The following is a 25843-nucleotide window of genomic DNA, read 5'->3' on the forward strand; positions in this document are numbered from 1 at the left end:
GCCAAATCATTTACACTCACCTGCTCAGGCAGCTGCCCTCCCTCTAAGATCCCCCTGCTTCCCCAACAACATGAGGTACAACTGGAGAGCCGGGGTGTTGTAGGTAGGAAGGGCTGGGACACACTTATACCTTGCTGTAAAATGCCTGAAAGGACCGCAACTCAGTAAAATAAACCAAGCAAAGTGCAGTCCACTGCACACTAAGGAGCAGCAACCCTTGCTGCACTTGGCAGGAGGAGGAAATTGTCACTCTTAAAGCACAAGTGAACTTTGGAATACCTGACAGAGAGCAGGAAAGTGATTTAGAACCTGTCTTAAGTCTCTTCCCAGCAGTTTTTTCTCTCCCTTCAGTGAATATTTGTTAATGAATGCTACCACTGAATACTAGCCTCTCTTCTCCTATTTTCCTAGAAAGACAAACTTCTCAAGGAATTTTAGCAGTGTTTGGCTTTTCTCTTGAATGGCAACATTTCCAAAATTCAGTATCGGAAAAATATTGTATTAATCTGTGTGTTGAGAATTAATTAACTGCTGATAAACACTTTTATAACTGGAATACCGTGTGGTTACAGCATCAAAGAAGTTATGCAGAGTGGAACTGCTGACAATTTCCACTGGTTCAGTTCTTATAATTTTAACTGACGTTGGTGGAGATCCGTAAGACCCCAATAGCCTCAAAAGGAATTCACACAAGCACATGAGCTTGTACTTCGTGATCAAACCACCAATTCAACACCATTGTTAACAATGGATTACATTTTTAGCGCAGAAAAGAAGCCAAAAATAAATTCTTATCATCCAACAAGAGACCATGAATAACCTGTAGTCCTGTGAGGCATTCAGTGTGCAGGTAAACTGAAAACAAACCTCTACTGTATTTTCCTACTAAAGATGCCAAAGGGACTAAACGTGATGCTGGCTTTAAAAAAAGCATGAGTACGAATCCTTGTATTTACAAGCACAGTAGCTTCCCACTGTTAGTGCAGAATCTAGACTAGGATAATCATGTAGACAATATATGCATAACTGGCAAAACCAAAGTGCAGGAAAGATGATGGAAAGTTTTGTAGAAAGAGGCCTGTGGAGCTATAAAAAGTAACAGCAGAAATTAAAACAATTAGTACACAAACAAAAGGGTTGCCCCAGGTTTGTACAACCTAGAACTCTGTTTTGTACCTACCCACAGCAGCTGCCAAACAGGTCACAGCCTGCAATGTGCCACAAGTTTTTGGAGCATGGTGCTCTGCCATTTACTGGAGTTCAGGGGAAAACGCTAATTTCACTCAGTAAGACAGAGCATGCATAAAGCACAATATGCCAGAAAGTCAGTGGATGCTCTCTGCCCATTTATCTTCCCATTCCTCCCTCACTGCAGCTATTTAAAGATTAAAAGGGTATAAGCAGCCGCAATAAAAGCACACCACATACCCAGAGCCTCACCCCTGCACGCCGAAGGACCTGCGGACAGCTCACCGACGGGAACCTCCTCACACCAGGAGGGACCCAGCGCGGACAGGCCCAGAGAAACCCTATCTGCCCACAGAGCCACCAGCAGCAACGCGGGAGGGACCCGGGAGCCGCCTCCACCTGCGGGCCGTCCTCAGGAGCGAGGGGCAAACCCGGCCGCCTGAAAGCAATCCCTCCACCTCAGTCCTCACCGCCTCTTCCCGCCCTGACAGCCCGGGCAGGAGCAGGGCCAGTGGCGATTGCCGCCGCACTACTTCAGTGTTGCTGCCCGTCAACGGCCTTTTCGCCGCGGAGGCTCCTGGGAGCTGTAGTTCGAGCGCCAAGGACAGCCTCGCGGCGGGGCGGGGGACGCGGCGGCTCGGGACTACAACTCCCGGCATGCCCCGCGCCGGGGCGTGCCCAACCTGTGGCGCCGGGTGGCTGTGCGATGGCGGCAGGTTTGTAATACAAGAGACGGGGATGGCGGCTGGAGTGGAGTGTTGCTGTGGAAGCGGCCTGAGGTGCGACGCTGGTGCTGCCGCCCCGGTACCTGTGAGCAGCTCCGGGTTGGAGCTGTCGCGGTGCGGGTGCCTCGGGGAGCGGCGGGCGCTGGGGGTGTCCTGTGTGCGGTGCCGCGGGCTGGGGCGGTGTCCCTGTCCGCGGGGCGAGGGGGAGGCACCGGGCCTGGCCCCTCGGCTGTGCTTGTCTCCCCACCGGAGACCTTTCGGGGTTCCCTTCGTCCCTGCTCGCCGTCCCGGGGTGGGTCAGCTTCAGCCCTGCTGGCTCGCTGGAGTGGCGCCGAGGTGCTGCTGCCCGTAGGCTTCAGGGGGAGCTTTAAACCGGCAGACTGCCTCGAAGGGTCTCCAAAAGGTGACAGGGAAAATAGCGTGCGAGCCCCACAGGCTTGAGTTTGCCGGTGCAGGAATCTGCACCCCGCTGGGAAACTTTCAGCAGCGTCTTAAAACAGAAGGCAGCTGAAAAGAATTTTCGTAAGGGAATTTTGCTGTTTCTCGTAGCCACAAGCTTCGGTCGAAAAGCATAAGCCCCTTTACAGTGGGAAAATGAAGCGGGAGCCAGCATAAACTGATCTCTGGGGAACAAGGAAGCTTTGAGAAGTTACTTTCTGATCATCAGGACTGTTGGGCCTGGGCTGCTGTGTCTGTCTGTCCTTTGTTCTCCGGTGTTCCTGAGGACACCCTGTGTGCCCAGGCAGAGGGAATGGCCCTGGGAGCATCTGGAGGTGGCAGGGCTGAGCGGTCAGGCTCTTGCTGCCACATCAGCATCGGCAGCAGTTCTGTCTACTTTTCTTCCTAAGTGAGGAAATCATGTTGAGTCTCCAGTCTACCTGAATTCATTCATAGAATGTCCTGAGTTGGAAGGGACCCACAAGGATCATGGAGTCCAACTCCTGTCCCTGCATATGACAACCCCACAGTTCACACCATGTGTCTGAGGGTGTTGTCCAGTCTCTTCTTGAACACTGTCAGGCTTGGGGCTGTGACACCTCCCTGGGGAGCCTGTTCCAGTGCTCCAGCACCCTCTGGGGGAAGAAGCTTTTCCTAATGTCCAACCTAAACCTCCCCTGGCACATCTTCCTGCCATTCCCTTGGGTTCTGTCATTGATCACTAAAGAGAAGAGCTCAGCACCTGCCCCTCCCCCTCCCCTTGTGAGGAAGCTGTAGACTGCAATGAAGTCTCTTCTTAGTCTTCTCTTCTCCAGGCTCATGATTTATGACACTTGTAGGAATTTTGTTACCACTGAAACTTTGCAGTCTTTGATCTCTTTTTTTGGATGGTTTCAAAAAGAAGCAGCTGCTTGGGAGGAAGAAGCTAACAGCCAGCATGATTGTAGAGTTTCCATGAGAAACTAAGGAAGACACAAAAATTATAAGTGCTGCATTGAAATATGTGCAGTAAAATATTTGTATTTAGATGGACATATTTGAAACTTTTTATTAATATGAAGATCCTATGAGGGAATTCTCTCCTTCAACTCCTCAAATCACCTCTCTTTTTTGCAGACACTTTAAAAAAATGGTTAATCCCTCTCTGTACTCCTGAAGAGGATATTATACACAGCTTGGTAATATTAGCTGCACTCAAATAAATAATAAGATTAAAAGTTGGATTATGTTGACTTCTTGCACAGGAAGTGTGTGTTACTAGTTGTCAAAACTGTTTCTATTGCCTAGGGAAAAGCAGATTGTGACTTATTTTTATAAATACACCAGGTTGGTTATAAGAGAGCAACTTTCTTTTACTGGGAGTCTGTTATTGTAGGTTTCTTATTTTGTTTATCTGCTTATATTTCTAGGTGTTAAAAGTAGGTAGCCATCCACACCAAATACCTGGAACTTTGAAAGATTTACTGTCCTAACACTACATAACATAACATTGTTATGTTAATGCTACATCAACAAATAAATTGGAATACAATTTGCAAGATGCCAACTGTTGAAGATCCGAATATTGAACAAAACTTCATTGCACACTGGATGTCTGATAGTTCCCGTGCTGGAGTCTTACTAGATCCTAGTTTTACTGGTTTGAAAATCAACACAGAAAATTTATCTGGACTTGAAAACATCACAGCTTTCCCTGCTGAAGTGTTGCAGCATTCAGACAGCTGCTCTGCAAGTGATGATTCCTTGTGTGAAGAAAAGTCTGGCAGCTCTTGTACACTTCAGAAATATACCACTGAAACGTCTTTTCCAGCAGCATATAATGTAGAAGCCTCTAAACCAGACTTTGCCCATGGTGAAGTGGATGGTCAGAATAAATCCGATTGCAGCGATCCACTCCTACAAAAGGTTGAACAGGTAAAAACCCTAGAAGTCCTTGTTGTACAAGAAGTAAGACGTACGTTTGTTTGTTGGGTTTTTTGGTTTGTTTGTTTGTTTCCCACATATGATTTGTCATACCTGGAAGTAAGCAAACTCTGTGCAACGTATAGAACACAGCAAGCTTAAAGAGCAAGTCCTAAGTCACAGTTATGTGTGCATTAAAGTTGGTGTGCACTTATTAAGAGTCTAACTTAATTTGTTTCCAGCTGGCACAGGTTTCAGTTTAAAATGAAATTGCATTCAGTGGCAGTGCACTTGTTCTCAAGATCTCTTTTTCTGGAAAGGTGCACACAGTTTTCCAATGTTCAATTGTTTCTTCACCTGAAGCTGTGGAAATGGGATGCTGGTTGTTACAGTGGTAGTACTTCACCACAGATATTCTCAACATGGTGAAGTAGTATGTTGTTGTATCTATAGCAACATTCTCTGCTAGTTTTCAAAGTAGGTATGTACACCCATATACCTGCTTCTGTTTAGATGAAGGGAGATGTTAATGTTTAATATGATGAAGTATCCAAGAAGTTGGGACAAAAAGGCTTGGAATTACAATGCTGTGATGTTACTGTTTTTTTCCAATACAAGCATGTCAGCTGATCTGCTGTAAAGGGCTACACGTTTGGTCACAGCACTTCCTGATTACTAGATGTATATATCGTGTTCGCTGAAAGTGTTCAGGGGTGCTTTAATAGATCTTGCTGTTAAGGATTAAGGACTCACCTCCTTGTCCACTCTGCTAGCAGCTACCTCGGTACAAATCCCTATGTCCGTTCACTCAAATGTGGGGGGTGTGTGTGTGTGTGAGGCTCTAGAGTACAATTCTACAACTTATCTGATGCCATATAAGTTTTTTCTTCTATTTTACATTATAGGAATACATTTATTCACTTTTTTGGTATTGTCAGCAGTGTCAGACAGTGGCTAAATGACAGATGTTAGCTGGTTTAATGGTATCATAAGAAGAATTGTTAAGTTTTCTGTCTTAGAAAGTTATTGACAATTTAATATATTATAAAAAAACATCTGATGCTTGTAGTGGCAAATGTAGTTTTGGATGTATGAGATCTTTTTCAGTTTGGTTTTCTGAGGATATTATCAGAACAGGTACAAGTATAATGTTTTTAATAAATCAAGTTGGAGATGAGAGTTAGTGATCAAGATCCAAAGATCACCTGGCTCACAGCTTCTACTTGCATAGTTCCTTACTTCTCTTTTCACTGAAAATTGAAGGGACTACAAGAAGAATTCAAGGGAAATTTTCTTACCTGTTGGATGACAAGTGTGATCTGTGGAAGGATTTCATCAGGCCTCCTGTCTCTCCTTCGAAGGAGTTGGAACTAGCACATATGCATGTGCTGGAGATACAGGGATAGGCATGGAGTCCCACCACTCGTTGCCAGGGTTTGATTTGGTACAGAATGCCATTCATATGGCCCTCGAGGCTGGCCTTGAGGCAGGGCCAAGGACTCCTGCTACACAAGAAAATGAAGACTGGATTGCTGAATGTAGTCAGTCTTTTAATTCTTTTTTATTTCAGACAACTTAATGAGTCTTAATGTTCTCCAATGCTCTTTTTCCCCCCCCCGTCTTGGTCCTCTGTGAGATCTTTGAGAGAAAAAAATGCAACACACCTTTTTCTAAAGGTTTAATTATTATGAAGTATTTAATATTTTAATAAAACCACTGCATAGTAGAAGTTAATGTTAAAAGAGCAGAATTTGAATGTTTTCTCATGCAGTAGAAATGAGTGTTCTGATTCCTATTGCTTCCAGATTGGTCAGTTGAAGACTAGTGGAACTGCTAATTGGGCAAACTGGAAATAACATGTGCATTCACAGATTAAAAAAAAACCAACAAAACCCAACACAACAACCTCCCCCCAAAAAACAACCAAAAACCACCAAAAAAACCCCCAAAAACCAAAAACACACCAAACAAAATTTTGTTTAGTATAGCATTTCATAGTCTTAATTCTTTCATATTACACTTACCTAATAGAATACCTTTAAAACAAGAAATACCCATTGTCTTGATGATACTAATTGTGTGGTACATTCTAAGTAAACCTGTCCTCTAACACATTTTTTTGTTTGAAAAGCTGAAGGAATTGCAACAACAGAAACGGGAACAGCTAAGGAAACAACACATAGAGCAGCTTCAAAGGCTGATGGACGAGCGGCAGAAGATACTTAGCACGGTGACTGGTCAGACAGCAGCTCTTGGTAAGTTGAGAAAGAAACCATACTTTGAGTAAACGGAAGAATTTAATCTCATTTTCTAGTTAAAATCTGTAAGAGTCTTCAGTGTTCTTCATCTTAAGACTACTTGATTAATCAAAGATGAATGCTGTATTGCTTCAGTGGCTGATGATTGAGTGTTGCTGTAGAAGGAACACTGTCTTGTTTTTATAAAATGCCAACTGTAATGGTAACTTGATCAATTTGTGCTATGATGGGAGCCCTTGTTTTGAAGAACATGCTTTAATTATAAAAGACAGTGTAAAACAAACAATTGCTTTCCTTTCTGATTAGCTGTTTGTCAATACTTTTGATTGCTTTAAGCAGTCACTGTATCCGAATTAAGTGGTGCCTATTGGTTTGTGCTTGTGCATCATGTGATGAACTGGACTGGACTGAGGAGCTCATCTGTACTGAAAAAACAAACATTCGTAACCTGTGTCAGTTTTCCAGTCTTGTTTGCTGTGTACAAATGGAGGGGGCAGTGCTGGGCTGGAAGAAGCTTTTGGAGTTGAGCAGAGGTATTCTCTTTTGGTATTCTCTTTTGTTGGCAGTATCAGTCCAACCTGACTTAAGTGAAGATATTTCTTTCACTCTGTCTACCTGAGAAAATGAATTTAGGGCTTAGCATTAGGAGAACAAAATCCAGATTGCCTAATCACTTATTCTTGATCAGTAACGTAAGAATGGAGGCTGGGCGATTGGTCTTGCCTTTCAGTGCCATTTCTTTTCTCCTGTGGAAAAGTAGTGTTGTAATACAAATACAATGACACAGCCATGTTGTTTTTTTTTTTTTTAATTTCAAGGCTGTACTCTAATGGCTAAAAGTCAAAAGCTAAGACTTAGGCATTCAGTGGGCTTAACAACTTAACACCAGTTGCCATCATCTGGGTGTCAGAATCACTTTGGAGACAGAGCTTATGCTCTGATTGTTTCTCAACATACACAAGACAGTGACTTTACAAAAGTTAAACAGCAAGGAATGCACCTCATCTTTGAAGAACAGTCTTTCAGGAGTCTGTCAGTCTGTGAGAAACAAGGTTAAAAAATGAGGGAGGCAAATATATTACTGGTTAGTCATTTATAGAAAGATAACTTGGTGTGTGGTGGGTTTTTTTCCCCTTGTAGATGTTGAGCATTGTGAGGATTTTATACAAACGCTGGTTTACTTGATTTGTTGGTTGGTGTAGTGACAGCTTCCAGACCTCAGAGTGTTCCTGTTGATGTCCATGTGAGTTTTGTTAGAAGCAGCATGAGGAAAAAAATCAAGTTCTTCTGTCTGTATGAAATGCTTGTCTGTTTTAGGAAAAGGAAATATAATCTTTACTGCTAGAGTTTATGTATGATAAAGACTGGGAAAACAGCAAATAATGACAGATATTGGATGGCTGAATTGTTTGGGCTGAACTGTACCCACATTTTCATGTGGCAAATAGAAAATAACAATCTCTCGGGGGATATTGAATGTCTTCAGCCCAGCTCTATTCGGAGGATTAGTAACTGAACTGGAATTAGGAGTCCAGATGGGTTGAGAAAGAGATCCTGTTGTATGACTAAAAAATATTTGTACCTCAGAAGCAATGTGCTGGAGTTCTTTATCTTTCCTCCTCTTCTCAGTTTTACCATTGGCACCAGCATGACTACTGTGCTGCCATGATTGCATTAGTGGATTTAGTTCTGATCTAGCAAATTAATAAGGTTGCTGAAAATCTGGTTTTGGTGAAAAGTTATGAGATAGCATTTCATCATACTTCATACCAGCTTTAAAGCTTTTAATCAGAGGGCTTGGTCTAAGCAGATGTGAAAGGATAAATTGATCTTAGTTCATATATATGTACATGGGAAACAGAAGCTTGATAAGAGAGCCCTTCAGTACAGCAGACATCCACATTTGTTCAATTCTTTTATTTTTAAGCTATAAATTCACAATAGCAAAGAAGATGAACAATCAGAGATATTTAAGGTCTCTGGAAAATGTTTAATACATAATTGGACGTTCCTTAAAAAAATAAATGCTTGAATTCAAATAAGAATTAACTTGGGGAAATCTGAGGACTATTTTTGTAGAAATTCAGACTACATTATGATGAAGCTCCCTTCTGGTTTTAATCTGACCTGAATGCTGCTTAAAGTATGAGCTGAAAACTGATTTGTTGTTAGGCAGGAAAAAAATTCTATTAATTTTGCAGGAAAAAACATATGGTGTCCAGAACAAAAGATGGAAATACTAATGGAGAGTGAAGATCATCATATTGATCCTTTACGTGTGGAAAGTGCAGATCTCTCTGAAAATACCAGCAGAGGAAAACATTTGTGGACTAATACAGAGGAAAGGTAATTCAGACCATTATTGTGCTGTTTTTATCAAGTAGATAATGCATGTTTGTTTGAATTCTGAGTCACGATTTAAAGAGTCTGATATTCTCAATTTGTGTAGCTTTCTCAACCAAAGATGCCATTTTGCTCGGTACTGTGGAGACCTGTAGTAAGAGAGGCTCTAACTTGAAATTGCTTATGCTGTGAAAGATGTGAAGTTGTGTATTGGCTGAAGAGGTGTGTGCAGCCTGGGGTAATGATAATTTAGAAGCACCTTTTAGTATAGGCTTAGTATATGAGTAGTTATAATTACTGTTCCAAATTTGATTTAGTACAATCCCCTATCCACTGTTATGTGGCAAAAGTGGTAATCTGAAGGCTGTGACTCTTTATTTCCAGGAGTTATGTTTCTTTAAATATCTGTATATGGCTACGAAGCAACAATGGTGCTTGTGCCAGAAGCTTTCTCATGTAAAAGCTTTGTTAATGGAGCTGATAGAACAGAAGTAGTGGCTGACATTGTTTTGAAGTTCTGCCTTATTTGCCAGCTCATCACAAAAGCAAAGACACGCTTGTTGCAGGCTGTGGTGTGTTGAGCCCAGCCAGCACCTAAGCACCCACTGAGTTGCTTGCTCACCCTGTCCCCCAGAGCAGAATGGGAGAGGGTATTAGAGGGGCCCACTCAAGAAAACTTGTGGGTTGAGATAAAAACACTTTAACTACAGGAGAGAGGGGGGAAAAAAAACCAAAGATTTGAAGACTGTCCCTCTCCACTTCTCACAAGCAGATCGATGCCCGCTTTGGTCTCTGAGCAACAGCTACTTTTGGAAGAGTTTTTACTGCTGAACATGATGTTACATGGCATGGAACATCCCTTTGGTCAGTTGAGTGAGCTGTTATGGCTGTGTCACCCCTCTCAGCCACTTGCCCACGCTCAGCCTACTTGTTGAGGGCAGGGGAGCAGCATGAAAATGCAAAAAAAGCTTTGAGCATCAAAACAGTGTTCAGTAACAGCTCAAACATTGGTGTCCTGTCGAGACGACTGTAGTCACAAATCCAAAACACGGCACTGTATGGGCTGCTGTGAAGAAAGCTCACTCCATGCCAGCCAGACCCGGTACCAGGATGTGAAGGAGCTGGAGCGTCAAAGGGAGAGATAAGGAACACAATCTTAGTGGCATTACTGAGTAGGAAGGTGGTTCTGTGGAGATTGGCAGTATAAGCAAAATATGAGTGTAAGTTTGGTGGTCTGGGCAGAAGAAAGGCAGTGAAAGAAGAAACAGCAAAACCTGCATACGGTAACTTTTAGAGATGTATACTAACTAAAGCAGGGGTTTGATAAACTATTTCTCAGAAGATCAACAGCTAGCATTACAATGCATTTCTCAGATTAACTTTGACACTTAATGACCAAAGTAGCTCATAATTTGTTATCTTTTATGGGACTACACCTTAGGTATTTGAATAGCAGTGACTCTTAACATAGTTATTTTATATAGAAATGTTAGACTTTTTTTTTTTTTTTTAATTACTCTAGACCTATTAAAGCTGTGATTCAGGAGAAGAAACAGACATTTGAAGAATTCCTGGAAGAACAGATAAAACTAGAAGAGCAGCGACTGGAGCAAAACCATAAGTTACAGGTTTGTGGGGTTTTTTGCTGTTGTGTTTGTTTGTTTGTTTAAATTAATTGTTCTTTATATATTGTGCCAAGATGCAATAGGTGCTTTAAAAATGTACAAGGAAGATTCTAGCATCAAAAGCTAATACTGAAAACAATATTCACGTTCTTAAAAGTAATACAATAAGCCCCTAATATTTCACTTTTTTACAATGTCTTTAGAAATTCAGTAGAAATGTTGTATATAAATTTGTACTCATATATGGGGTTTATTTGAAGAAATCTTTAAACTGTGTAAGGGGCTTTCTAATGTTTTGCAATTTACTTTTCCTTACCCCTTTTCAGGAGACAAATGGATCAACCAATCAAAAACCAGTGATTAAACGACCTTTCCTGAAAAGAGGAGAAGGCTTAACAAGATTCACTAATGCCAAATCTAAAATTACAAAACTTGGAGAAAACACCCCAAAACTTCAACCAAGGGCTTCAGATGACAGAAATGTTATTAAAGCGGACAGATCACAAATACAGAAAAAAACTATGCCTCCTGGCAAAGAACAGGTTTCTGAGAACCCTTCTGCACCATGTAAAAAATATAACAATCCCCATAAAGCAAAACTTTGTCCTATTCAGAAGACCCTGGTACTCAGGAATCACAACGGAAAAAATATCTTGCCATTAGAAACGAGAATGCAACCAGGGAAAAATCATGATGGACAGATGAGAGATTCTTTCCCACCAGATATTAACAACAAAACAGAAAATAAAGACAGCGTAGTAGAATTTGCTAAGCCTAACTCTGGCAAAATTGGAAACAACGTACCTGGCACAGAAAAGCCTCAGTTGTCTCATGAGCTGGCAAGTGCCTTTTCTAATTCTAAATGTCCTATAGGTCAACCTGTAAAAGACTCAGAACTGTCTTTTGAAGTTTCATTTCAGAATAAGCTGGAAAACTGGGAAAAGGAAAAAGAAAAAGAGAATCTAGAGTTGGATGAATTTTTGTTTCTAGAACAAGCTGCAGATGAAATATCTTTCTCAAGTAATTCCTCATTTGTGCAAAGGATCTTAGATCAAGATCAGCAAACTATGAAAGGCCGTAGAATGTCTTCTACCCCTATCAAGGCAAAACAGCAGCAAGTAAAGGTGCTGGCTGTTGAACTCATAAACAAGAGAAACAAAAAGGCAGACTGTATGACACAGGGAAATATAAATGATAGAGCAATTATGCATACAGTCTCAAATTCAGGAACAGCTTTCAGAACAAAGGACGGTGTCATACTTTCAGCTTCTTCCATGACAGCAGCTCCTGTTTTAAAAAGTAATCAATGGATTGTAAATGAAGATGAGAGTGAGGGCAATGGTGATACTACTACAGATTCTGAGAGTGAATTTGAGACCACATTAAAGGATGAAGATGCTAAGACACCCTTTGTGAGGTGTACAGAAAGTGATCCAGAATGTTTTGAATATGGACATTCTGTTACAGACATCAGCAAAGAAAACAAAAATGGCGATGCTGACCTTGGCTTGTCAGACAAAGATTGCAGTGCACTGTCAAAGCAGAAGACTAGAAAAGCTTCAGACCATCAGAGAAGCACGTCTTGTATAAGTAGGAATAAGTTCGAGTTCGATGATGAAAGAACGTGGAGTGATCTTGATGAAAATTACGGTAACAGCGATTTACCTGAGAAATATACTAAAATACCTTTACAGATGGATTTTTCCAGTGAGAATGATACAACGATCCCAGATAAAGCAATAAAGAGAAAAGTTGCTGCAAAGAGGGGAGATGAAATGTCCAAAGAATCTGCAGTGGACAGTGATTCAAATAGACCTCCTGTATCAAACCTGATGATGAAACTGTTTCCTTCACTGAAACCGAAACAGAAGGCAGGCTGTCATTCAGAGAGTGAAATCAAATCAAATGTGGAACAGGAGCCAGGAGGTAAGAGAACAGCAAGTGGTAGGAAATGTTGAAGAAGACGTATGTTACAAGTCTTCCCTTCTAGTGCTGACACTACACCGAAGAGTGTTAAGTACAGACTTGTGCTGCAGGCAATGGCCCTGTTCTCACCTTTCATCTCCTCTCCTGGTTGCATGTCTGATGTCAAATGTAACCATTATGCAACTTGCAGAATGAGTACAATCAGTGAAAACTTACCCCCCCCCCCACCCGGAGGCTAGTTTTCTGTCAGACCAGCTATTGAATCAACTTGGTCTGAAGCTTCTTGACCACTGTTTCCAAATCAAGGGAAGTGTCAAAGGCGGGCTGAAAGCAAAGTGGTGCCTCCCATTCCCGTGACAGTGTGCATTTACACCCCAGCACGGTAATGCTCTGCACTCGTTCCTTTTATAAAATACAAGGAGGCGACAGCCCTGTCCAGGTTTTCTGACAGTAGTACGGTATCTAGAGAGTTCATGTGGATTATGGGAAACATGGTTTCATTTTTCTACTTTGTCCAAGTTGATTTTGACTATATGGTTATAGTCTGGGGAAGGAGTGCGCCTAAAAGCTCCTCTTGAAGCTGTTGCATTTATGTGAGATCATTAAAAATGCACTTGTTCAGTGAAAGTGTGGTGGCCCAGCCTAGCATTTAAATCTCTTCTCTGTAAGGTGGTGAGATGTTGGTTTCAAACTCTGCTCCAATGAATGTTTAGGATTTTGTTTAGGTTTTTATGAGAAGTGCATATGAAAGCTGCTAGTTCTGCTTATTGTTTCATGGAGAATTGATTTTGTAGGGTTATCTAAAGATGCCTGCTAGATATTGTTTGCAGGAAGAGGGGTAGGGTTTTTTGTTTTTTTTTTTAATGAATCTCAGAGCATTTAAGAGTGAATGAGGCAACCACCTACACTGCAACATCAATATTTAGGCTCTTCTCTTGCTTACTCAGAAGTGGATTCTTAAAACCCTGGGAGAGTTAAGTAGTGACTGAACAGGAAACTGGGATGGCAAAAAAGTCCACAAATCCTATTATTGGCCTCTGCAATATATTTCACATCCGTGATGGGTGTGAACAGACTTTGTTGTGAATAAAACTTGAAAAAACTTCAACCATAAACTTTCCTGTTTTATGCTTGGCCTTTATACCTTCGTTTAATTTCTCTAGCTTGACATGAAGCCCTTCACATTCCAATTCCTAATATATATTTAGTTCTACAGAGATGATAGATATACTCAGTATTTGAGTAAATAGTGCAGAGTGCTTTAAAATGTCACTTCCGTGTTATTTGAATAGTAGGGTTGTGGGGTTTTTTTTTGCAATACTACTACTATCTCTAAAATACTTTTTGGTTTTTTTAACTGACGTGTGGTAATTTCTTTCTTCAGTCTTATGGATGCCGATTAGATAACTTGCATCTGGCTGTTCTTTGACAGGAAACACAGTTCCATCCCAGGTACTGAGGGAGAGACTCACTGAATTGGAAAATGAAATACAGAGATTCAGAACTGAAAACGCAACTCTTACTAAACTCCGAGAAGAAACAGAGCATGCCTTGGCAAATCTCAGGTAATCTTTAATTGAAACATTTTGGTTGCATTCACTTACACAGTATGTTCAGACTATCATAATGTCCAGTTACCAACAGCGCAAGTAAATAATTGATGTGTTCAGTTACAGTGGAGACATAGGTCAAGAAACTGGTTGTTTCTCTATGTATATTAAACTGTAATTATGACTCACACACAAATTGTAATATTAAGAACCCCTGCTAGATTAATATCTTTGAAGGCTTTATTTAGGCGAATTTTGTTCTGAGTGATAACTCAGTCTTAAACTGGTCTTGGAAAACTGATATTCATGCTAACATGATTGATGCTGATTGATGCTTTTCCTTTGGATTGGAGAATATTTTCATTTGAACTGGGGGATTTACAAGTGACATACAGAGCAGAATAATCATATCTGGTGACTTCAATATGGCATACCCTACCAAAGTCACTTTTGTTTTGTTTGGAAACGGCATCATGTTGTTGGCTAATGTTTAATTTGTGACCCCCTGCTGTTAGCTGATTCTTTTCCCCAGTGCTTTTGGGGGAACAGTGTTCTACATCAAACCGTTAATTGTTGGACTTCAAGCTAGCCATGTGACAGTTCTTACTCCTTAAATAAGTAATACCATTTTATAGCCAAGTCTTCCTGAGGGTAACAGGTGCTGGGTTGGAATCAATGACCACAAAATTCAGAGTCTTCATTTGCTTCCTTAAAATCCATATTTGAAGTAGTTTTGGGCTAAAACAACAACTTTGTTTTCTAATTATAGGAAAGAAAAGGCAGAGTTTCAACAGCAGAAAGCCCAAGAACTGGCTGCAATAGAAGAATATAAAAAAAAGGAAATGAAAAAACTGCAAAAGGAGCGTAAAGTTTTTGAAAAATATACCACAGAAGCTAAAGCAATTCCAGATAAAAAGGAACGTGATGAAATTCAGGTATAAAAATGTGTTACTCTTCTAGTCCATACAGAAACACTTAAATTCATTTAAAGGCAGTTGAGAACAAAATTCTAACTTAATTGAAAGCTTGCAAGTCATTTCAATATGCAAACTGTTAGCAGAAATGGCCTGAGGAAGGAACTACAGTCTTCACAATGTTGTTTGATGGTTTTAAGGCAAAAACCTCTGAGAAAATGTTTTTGTCATGTTTCCATACTTAAAAACTACTCCTGACTCTGGTAGAATGATCTTCAACTTTGATACAAAATTACTGTAGTTAAGTTGTAAGTCTTTATTCAAGGTAGTGGATCAAAGTGCAGACTAGAACTGTACTTGAGTTTTATTCTGTCTATAACTGTTGTATAGTAAGTGTAGTAATCTATAATTTTCAAAGTTACATTTTCTTATTACTTGTAGGTCAGATGTAAGAAATGAGATCTGTTTGTTCCTTCATTGTCGGGATGCATGGTTCATGAGACGTATAGACAAGTCATATTAAACATCACACATGAATTTCCCTCTTCCTTTCCTACAAATTTTCCTTATGGAAGGTCAACAGAGTGAAATAACATTTGCTTACGTGGCTTGGCACGTTCACATGTGTTCTACGTGGTTGAGTCCTCCCTGTTTGCCTGTGCTGAGATTTTGAAGGGTTGTCTCAAGGGTGGCCATGTTTCATGGAATCATAGAATGGTTTGGGTTGGAAAGGACCTTCAAAGGTCACCTAGTCCAACCCCCACTTTCTGTCTCCTACACTGTCTCAAGTGTATTTGTACTGGCCGATCTGTGAAGTATAAAGGATGCCAAAAGGGCAACAGAGACACTTCCCGTGATCTAAGCTAAGCTCATAATGTTGGTAAAGTAAATAATATCTCTTTCAGGGAAGAAAACTTCTTTCCTTTCACTTTTTGCCTGATTAAGCTGATCTTATTTTTTTGCCATTCTTGTGGGGTTTTTTTGTGCTTGTATTTCTAGTAGAACATCAAAATATTTTAATATATTAAAATATGAAAGCTGCTTAACTGATAAACATGCATTTTTCTAAGGCTTTAAAACAGCAGATTGCAGAGTTACAGGAAGATTTAAAACGAAAAGAGGCAAAATGGTCAACCACCCATCGACGCCTGAAAGATCAAATAGAAGTTTTAGTGAATGAGAATATGGAGCTAAAAGAAGAAGTCAAGATTATGGAGAGGTTTCGTCTAGAAGCCTGGAAGAAAGTAGAAGCTGCTGGAAGCAAGAGGAAAATAGAAAATTCTGGCACTCTAAAAAGAGCAGAATCTGTAAGTTATTGGTGGTTTAAATTCATCTGTGTGAATAGCCTGAATTTTGGATCACAAATTTGGAATCAAACAGCTACAACCTAGATGTTTAGTTTCACTGGACTGACCTTGGGACCTGTGGCAGACACAGAATTTTGTTCATGACACTTTCTCTCCAAATGTGCAGCATCCATTCTGTTGAGGAGCTCATCTTAGAAATTCAAAAAGAAGCAATTATAAGATCATAGATTGGATCTAACCTGTGAACCTCTACACCTTAAGGATCAACCAGACAAATCAGGCAGTTCACCATTGTCTAAAGCAGTTATATTTAGTTTTGAAACGGTAACTGTTATTCTGGATTGCTTGTACCAAATTAACATTCTGCAGTTGTTGGTAGCAAGGCAGCAGATAGGGAAAGAATTCCAAAGTACAGCTTGGGCTGCATCACACAAGGCCTTCTGTTGGTTAAATATCAAAAATGTAGTTTGTGAAGAAAGCTTCCAGCAAATTTCATGGCACATGGTATATAACTTTTGTTGTTGCTGAATGAACAGTTATGAATAAACATCAGGTAAACCATGAATAATTCCTTTCTTCTAGTGTCTACCAAATAGAGGCCTGAAAAGTCAAACTGCATCTCTGCTTCTTCCAGTACAGAAGTACAGCAAGATAAATGGCAAAAGTTACTCACAGGCAAAAGGTATAAATGTTTGTCTAATCAGAGAATGCTTTAAAAGCAATTTAATGTGGATTTTTCCTTTTATTAAAAAGAATGCATCACCAAGTGTGACAGTCAAAAGTAGGAAGAGAATAGCTGTATGGACTTGAGCATATGGGCAAGATTCTGGAGAGCGCTGTGATGAGCCCATTCAGGTCTTTTGGTCACGTTTGGTGCTTTGGGGCTTACCAGAAACTGCATTCTGTAATCCAAAATGGCATGAATCGTTGATGTTCTCCAAGCTGTGGATGTTGAGTAGATGGCCATATTGATAGCATTGGAACTGCTGTCTCTCTTCAGAACCCTCTGTGATCAGGATCTGTTATCGTATGGGCAGTGCTGTAGTGCTGTCCTTGTTCACAGCTAAGAGCAAATGCTGTTGGCAGCCATACCCTTTCCTGTGGAATAATCACGTACAGAAAGTTATGGGAAGGTACTTTTTTGACACCTCTGGTAGCTGAACTAACCATTAGGTTACCTGTTGGAGGAATATCTTCCAGAACAGAAGCTCTTGCTGGTTTATTTTGGTTATCTTTCTGGTGTGCAAGGAGAGACGCGGGAAAAGTCTGCCAGTCAGTTCCTGTTAAAAGGCTACATCAGTCTTCCTTTATTCATTGTAAGGCAGAAGCAATAATGTTGTCTAGATCCTGGGGGTGGGCAGGAAACTCCTTTGTAAATCTCTACAGAAATGAAATAGGAAAGTGCAAATATTAGTCCTGTTGCAGTGATTCTTCAGCTGCAGCTTCTTGCCGACACATGAAACAATGACACACCCTAGCTGGCTTATGCTGATTCTTTTCATAAATATACTTTCCGTTTCTACTGCATGTAAATGTAGGTGTCCTGTACAACTTGACCTCCTATGTTAACACTTAAACTGTACTTTAATTTTACTGTCCAAATTAACTTTGTTGCATGTATCTGAGTAGGAAAGCTTTCTAGGACATCTGCATCAGCACCTGCTAGTGACAGAAGCAACTCTGAGACAATGACAGCACTAGAAGATTCTTCTAGCACTTTTACAGGAGTAAGTTCTGTATCTTGCTTTAATTTTTAAGAGGGGAAACCCAAAATAAAACAATAGTTACTTGTATGTAAATGAACATCTGGAGGGTCACTGGTGAAGCTGTGGACTCAACTGCTATGCTCTTCAACCGCAATTTTCTTGTCATACCAGAAAATGGCTACGTAGGTAGTCAGTGCAGAATGTTTTACCTGTGTCTAGTAGTTGCAACATTCTTTGGCTGAGGAGAGAAAATAAAATCATAATCTCATGCTCCCTTGAATTTTGCAAAATATTACCTTTTGAGGGAGGGGAAAAAGATGGATGTTTATTATGTTCCATGTGAACAGCTGAATTAATTCTTACATTAATTGCTGTAGGTAGCATTCAGGTTTCATGAAACTTCATCAGTTGTTTCATACCTTGAAATGGATGCCTGAAGGCACCTGCGCACTATGCTACAGCACAACACTGAATTCCGCTTCAGTCCAGACTGCAGCTGACCACAGACAGTTATTGCCAAGTCTCAGTCTGCCTTACCACCCAAGTTATACTAGGAGCTGCATAAACCCCAGACTGTGTTCATGTCTTCCTCCACTTGTCTTCCTCCCCTGATGCTCCTTGTTTCCTAAAATACCTATCAGTCTAGGAAAAAAGGAAAAAAAAAAAAAAAGAAGTGAAAAGACAAAGCTTGATTTGAGTTTATGCTTAGTTATTGCTGTCATTTCAGGACACCTCTCCTAATGAAGCTAACATGTCACTACCATCCGGACCTGCATTTATAGACAGTGAAGAGGTAGAGAGAGAAACTGCTTATCCTGATGGAAAGGTAACATGAGAGCTTGGCACTCTGAAATTCCACAAGACAGCTGTTCTGGAAGTCGAATGAGAACGTGTGATGGCTCAATACTGACCACTCTGTAATGTATTCATTAGGTTGAAAAGGTTTTGAAAAATGGCTGTCACCTCATATTTTTCCCCAATGGGACGTGGAAAAAAGTGGGTTCTGATGGGAAGACCATAACTATAACCTTCTTCAATGGGGATGTGAAGCAGGTTATGCCCGATCAAACAGTGGTATGTATCCTACATTGTCTGCACTTTTCTACAAATACTTATTTCCATACACATGTATACACACACAGACACACAATTTCTCACTAGTTAGGTTAAATCTGAACTGTTTTCTGCAGATTTATTATTATGCCGATGCTAAGACTACACATACTACCTACTCTGATGGCTTAGAGGTCTTGCAATTTTCAAATGGGCAAATAGGTAAAGAAATAATCCAACCCAACCAACCCTTAAAATTGCTGCCCATATAAATACCTGCATGTATGTAATAAGCATATTGTCTCAATTTCAGAAAAGCATTATCCTGACGGGAAGAAAGAAATTACATTCCCTGATCAAACTATTAAAAACTTATTTACGGATGGGCAAGAAGAAAGTATCTTTCCAGACGGTACTATTGTTCGTATCCAGCGGTAAGCTTTACCTTTTCAGGTACCCTGGCCTGTTGATGGGAAGGTAGCAGTTAGGGCTTACTGCCAAAGGCAGTATATGGTGACAGATCTATTTCTGTAAGTTTACATTTGAATATATTGTACTATGAACCTGTATTTACTGCTTGAAATGTCTTTTTTTTTTTTTTTTGGTAGCTGGGAGGAGACAAAGACTGATTACCTGTGTATTTTCTCCTAGGCTAACCTGAGAGATTTTTGATTTGTCTATAATTCTAGAGAACATACGAGAACATAGCTGGTGTGGCAAGCAGGTCTGACATCCAAATTGATAGTGCTGAAACATGAAGTTTTAAACTTTTCTTGGACTGTTGCAGCAATAGATTTTGTGCAGAGAAAGTGCAATAGAGGCTCTCGAGTATAAAGAAGTTATATCAGTTTTGCAGAAACAAGTTTTTCAGTACCAGCCAGCTGGGATGATATTTAACAAAACAGGCTTTTCACAAATAGTGGGGTTTTTTTTTTTTAAGTTCTTCCTTCATTTAGGCTTGCACATTTAATGTTCATTCTGAGATTAAGCTTAAGCCTATAAATAGTTATTACAATGTTGTGTTTTTTATAAGTACTTACATACATTTATTTACTGCAGAGATGGAAGCAAAACTATAGAGTTCAATAATGGCCAGAGAGAACTGCACACCCCACAGTTCAAGAGACGGGAGTATCCAGATGGTACTGTCAAGACTGTGTATGTGAATGGACAGCAGGAAACAAAGTATGTCTCAGGGAGAGTAAGAATAAAGGACAAGGATGGTAATATTATCATGGACACCAAGTTGTAGGTAATGTCAAAACTGATGGAAGTGTTCGCATATCAGCAAAAATAATGTACATTCCTGTAAACAAGAAGAGAAACCCCTTGAAGCTTGTGTGTATATATTGTTTATAGTATTCCTGACATAAATTCATTTTTCAGTGGGTGTTACTACATCAGAGCTTTTTGTATTTTTTTCCCACTTCTACTTTTAAGAAGCAATTGATTCAGTATTCTGTCATGTGTGGTTTAAAGAGTGTATTTTAAAATCAACTGTCAATGAAAATTCATCAAATAGCAGTATATTACCTTTTTAGAAGATTCCTCAATCCAAGGTAAGAAAGTTGTGCTGTTGGAACCCCTGCTTTGGTGAAATACAGCAGAGGGCCCCATGTAAGAGTCTGGTTCTCAGTCTACTTATTGCTTGACTTGAAAGAGTAAACAAATAGTAGCACTCCTTTTCAGTTAATCTAAGGCTGTTCTTCTTCCCTCATCATCGTATTTTTTTTTTTTTAATCTCACAGTTAAGAGGCAATAGCATTAACAGACCCCAAGCTCTGTTCTGTAACCTGCTCTTCTATATTCATAAGGCCAGGACAGGTGAGACTATGGGACAGTTTAATGCTCCAAGCTACTCAGAAATGGGACAGGAAACACCAGAAACCAACAAAGGCCATCTCATCCCATTCTTCCACCTAACAGGCATTTTTAAGATGACTTGCCTATTAAAATTCTACAGTATACAAGCAAAGTGATACTGCTAGTGTCTGCCTGAACTCTGCAGTGTAGTGGATGCTGAAAAGTTTAATTCTCTTACACAGTAGAAGATGCTTTTTTCCCCTTAGCCCATCCCTTTCTCCTCAGTGAAAGCAAGCACTGTTGTTACTGTCTGTGCTGTTTTTTTTCACCTGGGGGCCAGGGGAGGAACAACTAGCAGTAGTGCCAACTATTCTCACTCAAAGCTACAAGTTGCTTGTTGGGTGGACAGGCAGGTCCTGGCAATCTTAAACAGCACTTCTTTTGTAATTCAGGGCAAAGTCTCTTTCAAGATGGTTGATAAGCAACTTCTTTTTAAAATGAAAACAAGGAAAAATGTATTGTCAAGATGACCGTATGACAGCTTGAGAGGATATCTGCAACAGTATGTAGCACGTCTGATTAATACCAGAATATGTACTATAACTGTGAAAGGATTCTTCCACTGCTAGTGTAAACACGTAAACTACCCTTGCAGCACACCTGAGCAACACTGCTGAGAGAAGCTTTGTACTCTTGATTTCATGGGATCCTGAGGGAAGAGACAAGCATAAGGTATGTGCACAAATATGGGAACAAACTGAAACAGAAGAGGTTCTCTCTGAACATTAAGAAACACTTTTTTACTGTGAGGGTGATTGAGCACTGGAGCTAGTTGCCCAGAGAGTTGTGGAGTCTTCATCGTTACATTTTTCTTGATAATCTAGACAATATTCTCCAGGGCAAGACTGAAAGGGGCTAAGCTTTAAATGTAAAAGATACACTATGCTAGTACAATAGAAAGACATATAAAGAAACCTCACATATTATAGCAGCAAAGGCAAACAGGCTTTTATATGCAAGCTCCTGTTTATTCCAACACTTTCAAATGAACAGTGCAGCTCCAGTAGGAAGAAAGTGCAAAGCCAATCAAAACACATCCATCTCATCACAACTGAAAACAGAAACCACAGCAGCCAATGCAAACATGTTACAGAACAAAGACAGTAACACCCCCTGCCCCAAATGTTCACTCCCCATTCCAGACTCTGGTAACAGACTTCTCCAGTACCAAATATGCCTGAAACAAACACAGATTATATCACAGTAATAAAGTTATCTTCCCTGCAAGTCTTCTAACAAGGTACTAGAACAAATACACCAGCTTTTTATCTATTTCTTTACTACTGACATTAATTCCATGAAATTATGTGAAAGATACCATAGAACAATACTTAAGGCTCTAAGGTCAAAAGAGATTGAGACATGAGTATATCATTTCACTATTTCAAGATTCAAAAGTTTTGGGAACATTAACTGTACACATAGATTAGAAGAGTTCTTATTAAATGGGAGGGAAAATGACTACTTAACAGAGTTGGCCAATAAATCTGAAAATCCTTGTTTCCAGTATTCTCTGTAGACAACACATATTGTAAAGCTTTTGATTTAAAATATTCCATGTTTGACTAGATGTATAGACATCCAATTGCTATAATGGATCTGTCTGAGAACCACTGACACTGGACACGGAGATCAAATGCTGAAAATGAAGAAAAACAATTAACTTTGATTGTTTGGGCAGAATACACTGCCCCACATCTGCAAGTTACCTTTTTCAGTTACTAGCAGCAAAAGCTCTGTGATATTGCCTTAGGGCTCTTTGTTCATACTTATACTGTAGATTTAAGTAATGCATATGGAAAGATTTTTTTTTAAACAGCATTTTGTTTTATTAAAAGAGGGGAAGCATGGACAGAAGTGATTTAAAAAACAAACAAACAAACAAAACCACCCCACAAACTCCCAAACCCCTCTAGGTATTAACATTACTGACAGTTGACACTTTGCTTAAAACTTCTGAAGTTGTACCTTTGTAACTAGTATGAATTTGTAGTTCACATGCACTATACTTACATGTCACTCATCCAAATCTGCAAGTCCCATTTCTATCAGTTTCATATGAACTAAGTTTTGGTCATCTCCATACAAGGAAATGGTGACCTCTGGTGAAACAGCCTGAGAAACAGAAGTTGACAGACTTGACAGCAACAGATTTAAATCTCACACTAACCAATAGTCAAAGTGGTTTTACTGGCTACACTCACTGCCTAAATGGAACTCTGCATATAGAAAGAACACTTCTGTTTTTAAGTAAACAGGAATGCTCAAAATGCTCAAAAACCATTTTGATTGCAGGATTAAAAAGAGCAGCACATGATATTCTCTCTTTAGCAGCATTCTTTCATGGTAAATACTTCACAATTTTAAATTATGAGGGTTCACGGTAAAACAAATACTCGAATTATACTCGAGAGTGCTAATAAGAATTATGGGCTGAGCAAGAACTAGGAGAAGAAAAAAGTGTTTCTCACAAGGATGGAAGCAGAAAGCTGTTTTCCTTCAACGCACTCCATCATAGCCCACAATGCTTCGACACTCCATTCTGGGGAATAAGGAATTCTTTTCTCATCTTCGTCATATAAAGCAGGTTTAAATCCAGCCAACAGAGCTCGTACTGCCTGAACAGGGTACTTCAGCAGATGATAAGGTACGTGACGCAATCTACAACAAAAATGAAAAATGTTTGCCTGCCAACAATCCACCTGTCAAGCTAAACTCTCAGTATGGCCATGAGTATAGCTTAATGGTTCATGTGATAGATTTACAGGAAACTAGGATCAGAGTCCCTGCTTTACAGTACCATGCTGGTGTCAGACCAAACAATTAATCAGGTATGGCTGGCCCTCTGAAGGACTTCAGCACAGGAACCATGAAGAAGCAAGGCCAGTATCACGTAGACCCCTCAGCCCACCAGGCACACCGGCTCCCCACTACAATGCACAGATTTGAGCACAGGAATGCAAGCCAAGTCATCACAGTTAAAGCTCCAAATTTGGTGTGTCTGGAAAATGACACAGGCCTTGTGTTCCCAAGTGCTTCACGATTGGATGGGCTCTAGGCATGCTACTGGAAATAGGTACCTTAGTTTTGTTATTATTATCATATCCCAGTTCTTCTATCTTTCTACCCCAGAAGCAAGGGAGTTTATGAGGCTCAACAAAGCCAAGTGCTGGGTCCTGGACTTGGGTCACAACCCCAGGAAGCACTACAGGCTTGGGGAAGAGTGGCTGGAAAGCTGCCTGCTGGAAAAGGATCTGGGGGTGTTGACTGACAGCTGGATGAACATGAGCCAGCAGTGTGCCCAGGTGGCCAAGAAGGCCAGCAGCATCCTGGCTTGTATCAGGAATGGTGTGGCCACCAGGGCCAGGACAGCGATCATCCCCCTGTACTCAGCAGTGGTGAGGCCGCACCTTGAATCCTGTTTTCAGTTTTGGGCCCCTCACCACAGGAAAGACATAGAGGTTTTGAAGAGTGTTCAGAGAAGGGTACCAAAGCTGGTGAGGGGCCTGGAGACAAGTCTGATGAGGAGCGGCTGAGGGAACTGGGGCTGTTCAGCCTGAAGAAAAGGAGGCTGAGGGGAGACCTTCTCACTTAGTCTACAACTACCTGAAAGGAGGTTGGAGCATGGAGGGTGTTGGTTTCTTCTAAGTAGCAAGTGATAGGACAAGAGGAAATGGCCTCAAGTCACACCAGGGGAGGTTTAGATTGGATATTAGGAACTAACATTCTTCATGGAAAGGCTTGTCAGGCATTGGAACAGGCTGCGGAGGGAAGTGGTGGAGTCACCATCCCTGGAGGGGTTTAAAGGGGATAAGGTTCCTAGGGACATGGTTTAGTGCTAGAGTTAGGTTAGGTTATGGTTGGACTCTATGATCCTGAGGGTCTTTTCCAACCAAAATGATTCTATGAGTGGGGAAGCAGAGGAGGAAGTGCAACACTGAAATAAAATACACACTCTCTCTCATGATCCTGACAGTTCATGAAGCAGGAAATCTGTTCAAATGCCCATTTTGCCTTATCTTCACCAAGGACTTGTAGATCAAAGGAACTCACGAGCAAGTCAGCGTGATTAAGCAGTATATACATAAAGTGCTTCAAGAGAGAAAATTCAGACAAACCTAGGGGATCCTGTGTCTCACTCATATATGCCCTTATCTTATTCCCCAGCTGTGTTCTATGCAGACTGCAGTCACATAGGATCAGAGGATTTGTTTGTACACCTGGAAGGCTCCATCCCTATTTTGTGTAAGCTCCTTGGGTACGAAAGCAGATTAGAAGCCTGAGCCTACTTCACAGAAATATGATATTATAATAATGGCCTTCTCAGAACAACCCAAGAAAGAGAAGCAGGTGCACAACCCCATACCCTGCAGACAAACTATTTAACCAGCCAACCAACCTTCTCTACAACTGAAATCTAATGCTAAATTATTAAAAATAATATATCTAGAATTATATAAAAATAAATATCAATAATTGTAAAATACATACACTTATAAGTAAGTACAGATTTCATGAGTGTATACTTATAGACACACAGACATTTTACATGCTTTTTTTTTCTTATGTATTTACCTGCTTGCAGGGACAACCGAAAAATTACCATAGTCAACAAACTGAACCAGGATCTTAAAAGGGTCAAATTCTTCAACAGACAGGAGCTTTGCTCTATACCAGAAACCATCCTGGTATTCTACAAGACAAGGCATATCTGTAAATAGAAAAAACATACAAAAAATAAAACAAAACCAAACAAAAATATGACAAAACACCCCAAAATATACTCACAGTGCAGTACAAACTAACTGAACTTGAAAATACATTTTACTCCATGACTGAGATTTTTTTTTTCCTTCTCTTATTCGTGCTATTTTGTTCTATGCACCCTGCAATTCTCTCTGAACGCCCATTCACAATCATTGGTATGCAAGTAGTTTATCTGTCTCACACGGCAATCACGAGAGTTAACAGAAAATTGCTTGGTACCCTTCCAACCTGGTATTCTACGATTCTATGGAAGATACACATCCGAACTGTTTAACATT

General features: G+C 40.3%; 2 protein-coding genes across 4 annotated transcripts in view; one reads left to right on the forward strand and one right to left on the reverse strand.

Annotated features, from left to right (window-relative positions):
- Positions 1-1867: 1867 nt before the first annotated feature.
- Positions 1868-20710, forward strand: CPAP (centrosome assembly and centriole elongation protein). 3 transcript variants are annotated; one of them, XM_082045790.1, is made up of 16 exons: positions 1868-1967; positions 3761-4265; positions 6385-6508; positions 8713-8857; positions 10377-10482; positions 10806-12405; positions 13838-13970; positions 14725-14890; positions 15940-16176; positions 16759-16858; positions 17806-17903; positions 18610-18708; positions 18816-18956; positions 19073-19157; positions 19249-19369; positions 19995-20710. In XM_082045790.1, exons 2-16 carry the CDS (start codon positions 3846-3848, stop codon positions 20185-20187), a joined length of 3768 nt encoding a protein of 1255 aa, XP_081901916.1. In that variant the 5' UTR covers positions 1868-1967; positions 3761-3845; the 3' UTR covers positions 20188-20710. The 3 variants fall into 3 exon arrangements, with proteins under 3 accessions (XP_081901916.1, XP_081901918.1, XP_081901917.1); XM_082045792.1 differs by having other exon boundaries at positions 1871-1904; XM_082045791.1 differs by having other exon boundaries at positions 1880-1992.
- Positions 20711-21352: 642 nt separating this feature from the next.
- The window catches only part of RNF17 (ring finger protein 17), a gene marked incomplete at its 5' end in the record, with an annotated part of 52663 nt that continues 48172 nt past the window's right edge, over positions 21353-25843 (reverse strand). The window contains 4 exons of the mRNA XM_082043359.1: positions 21353-22437; positions 22812-22913; positions 23270-23459; positions 25374-25509. Coding sequence (XP_081899485.1) covers positions 22815-22913; positions 23270-23459; positions 25374-25509 — 425 coding nt within the window. The 3' untranslated portion in view covers positions 21353-22437; positions 22812-22814. The remainder of the gene's footprint in view (positions 22438-22811; positions 22914-23269; positions 23460-25373; positions 25510-25843) is intronic.

This window comes from Streptopelia decaocto, assembly GCF_964273445.1.
Source record: "Streptopelia decaocto genome assembly, chromosome: 1".
NCBI lineage: Eukaryota > Metazoa > Chordata > Aves > Columbiformes > Columbidae > Streptopelia > Streptopelia decaocto.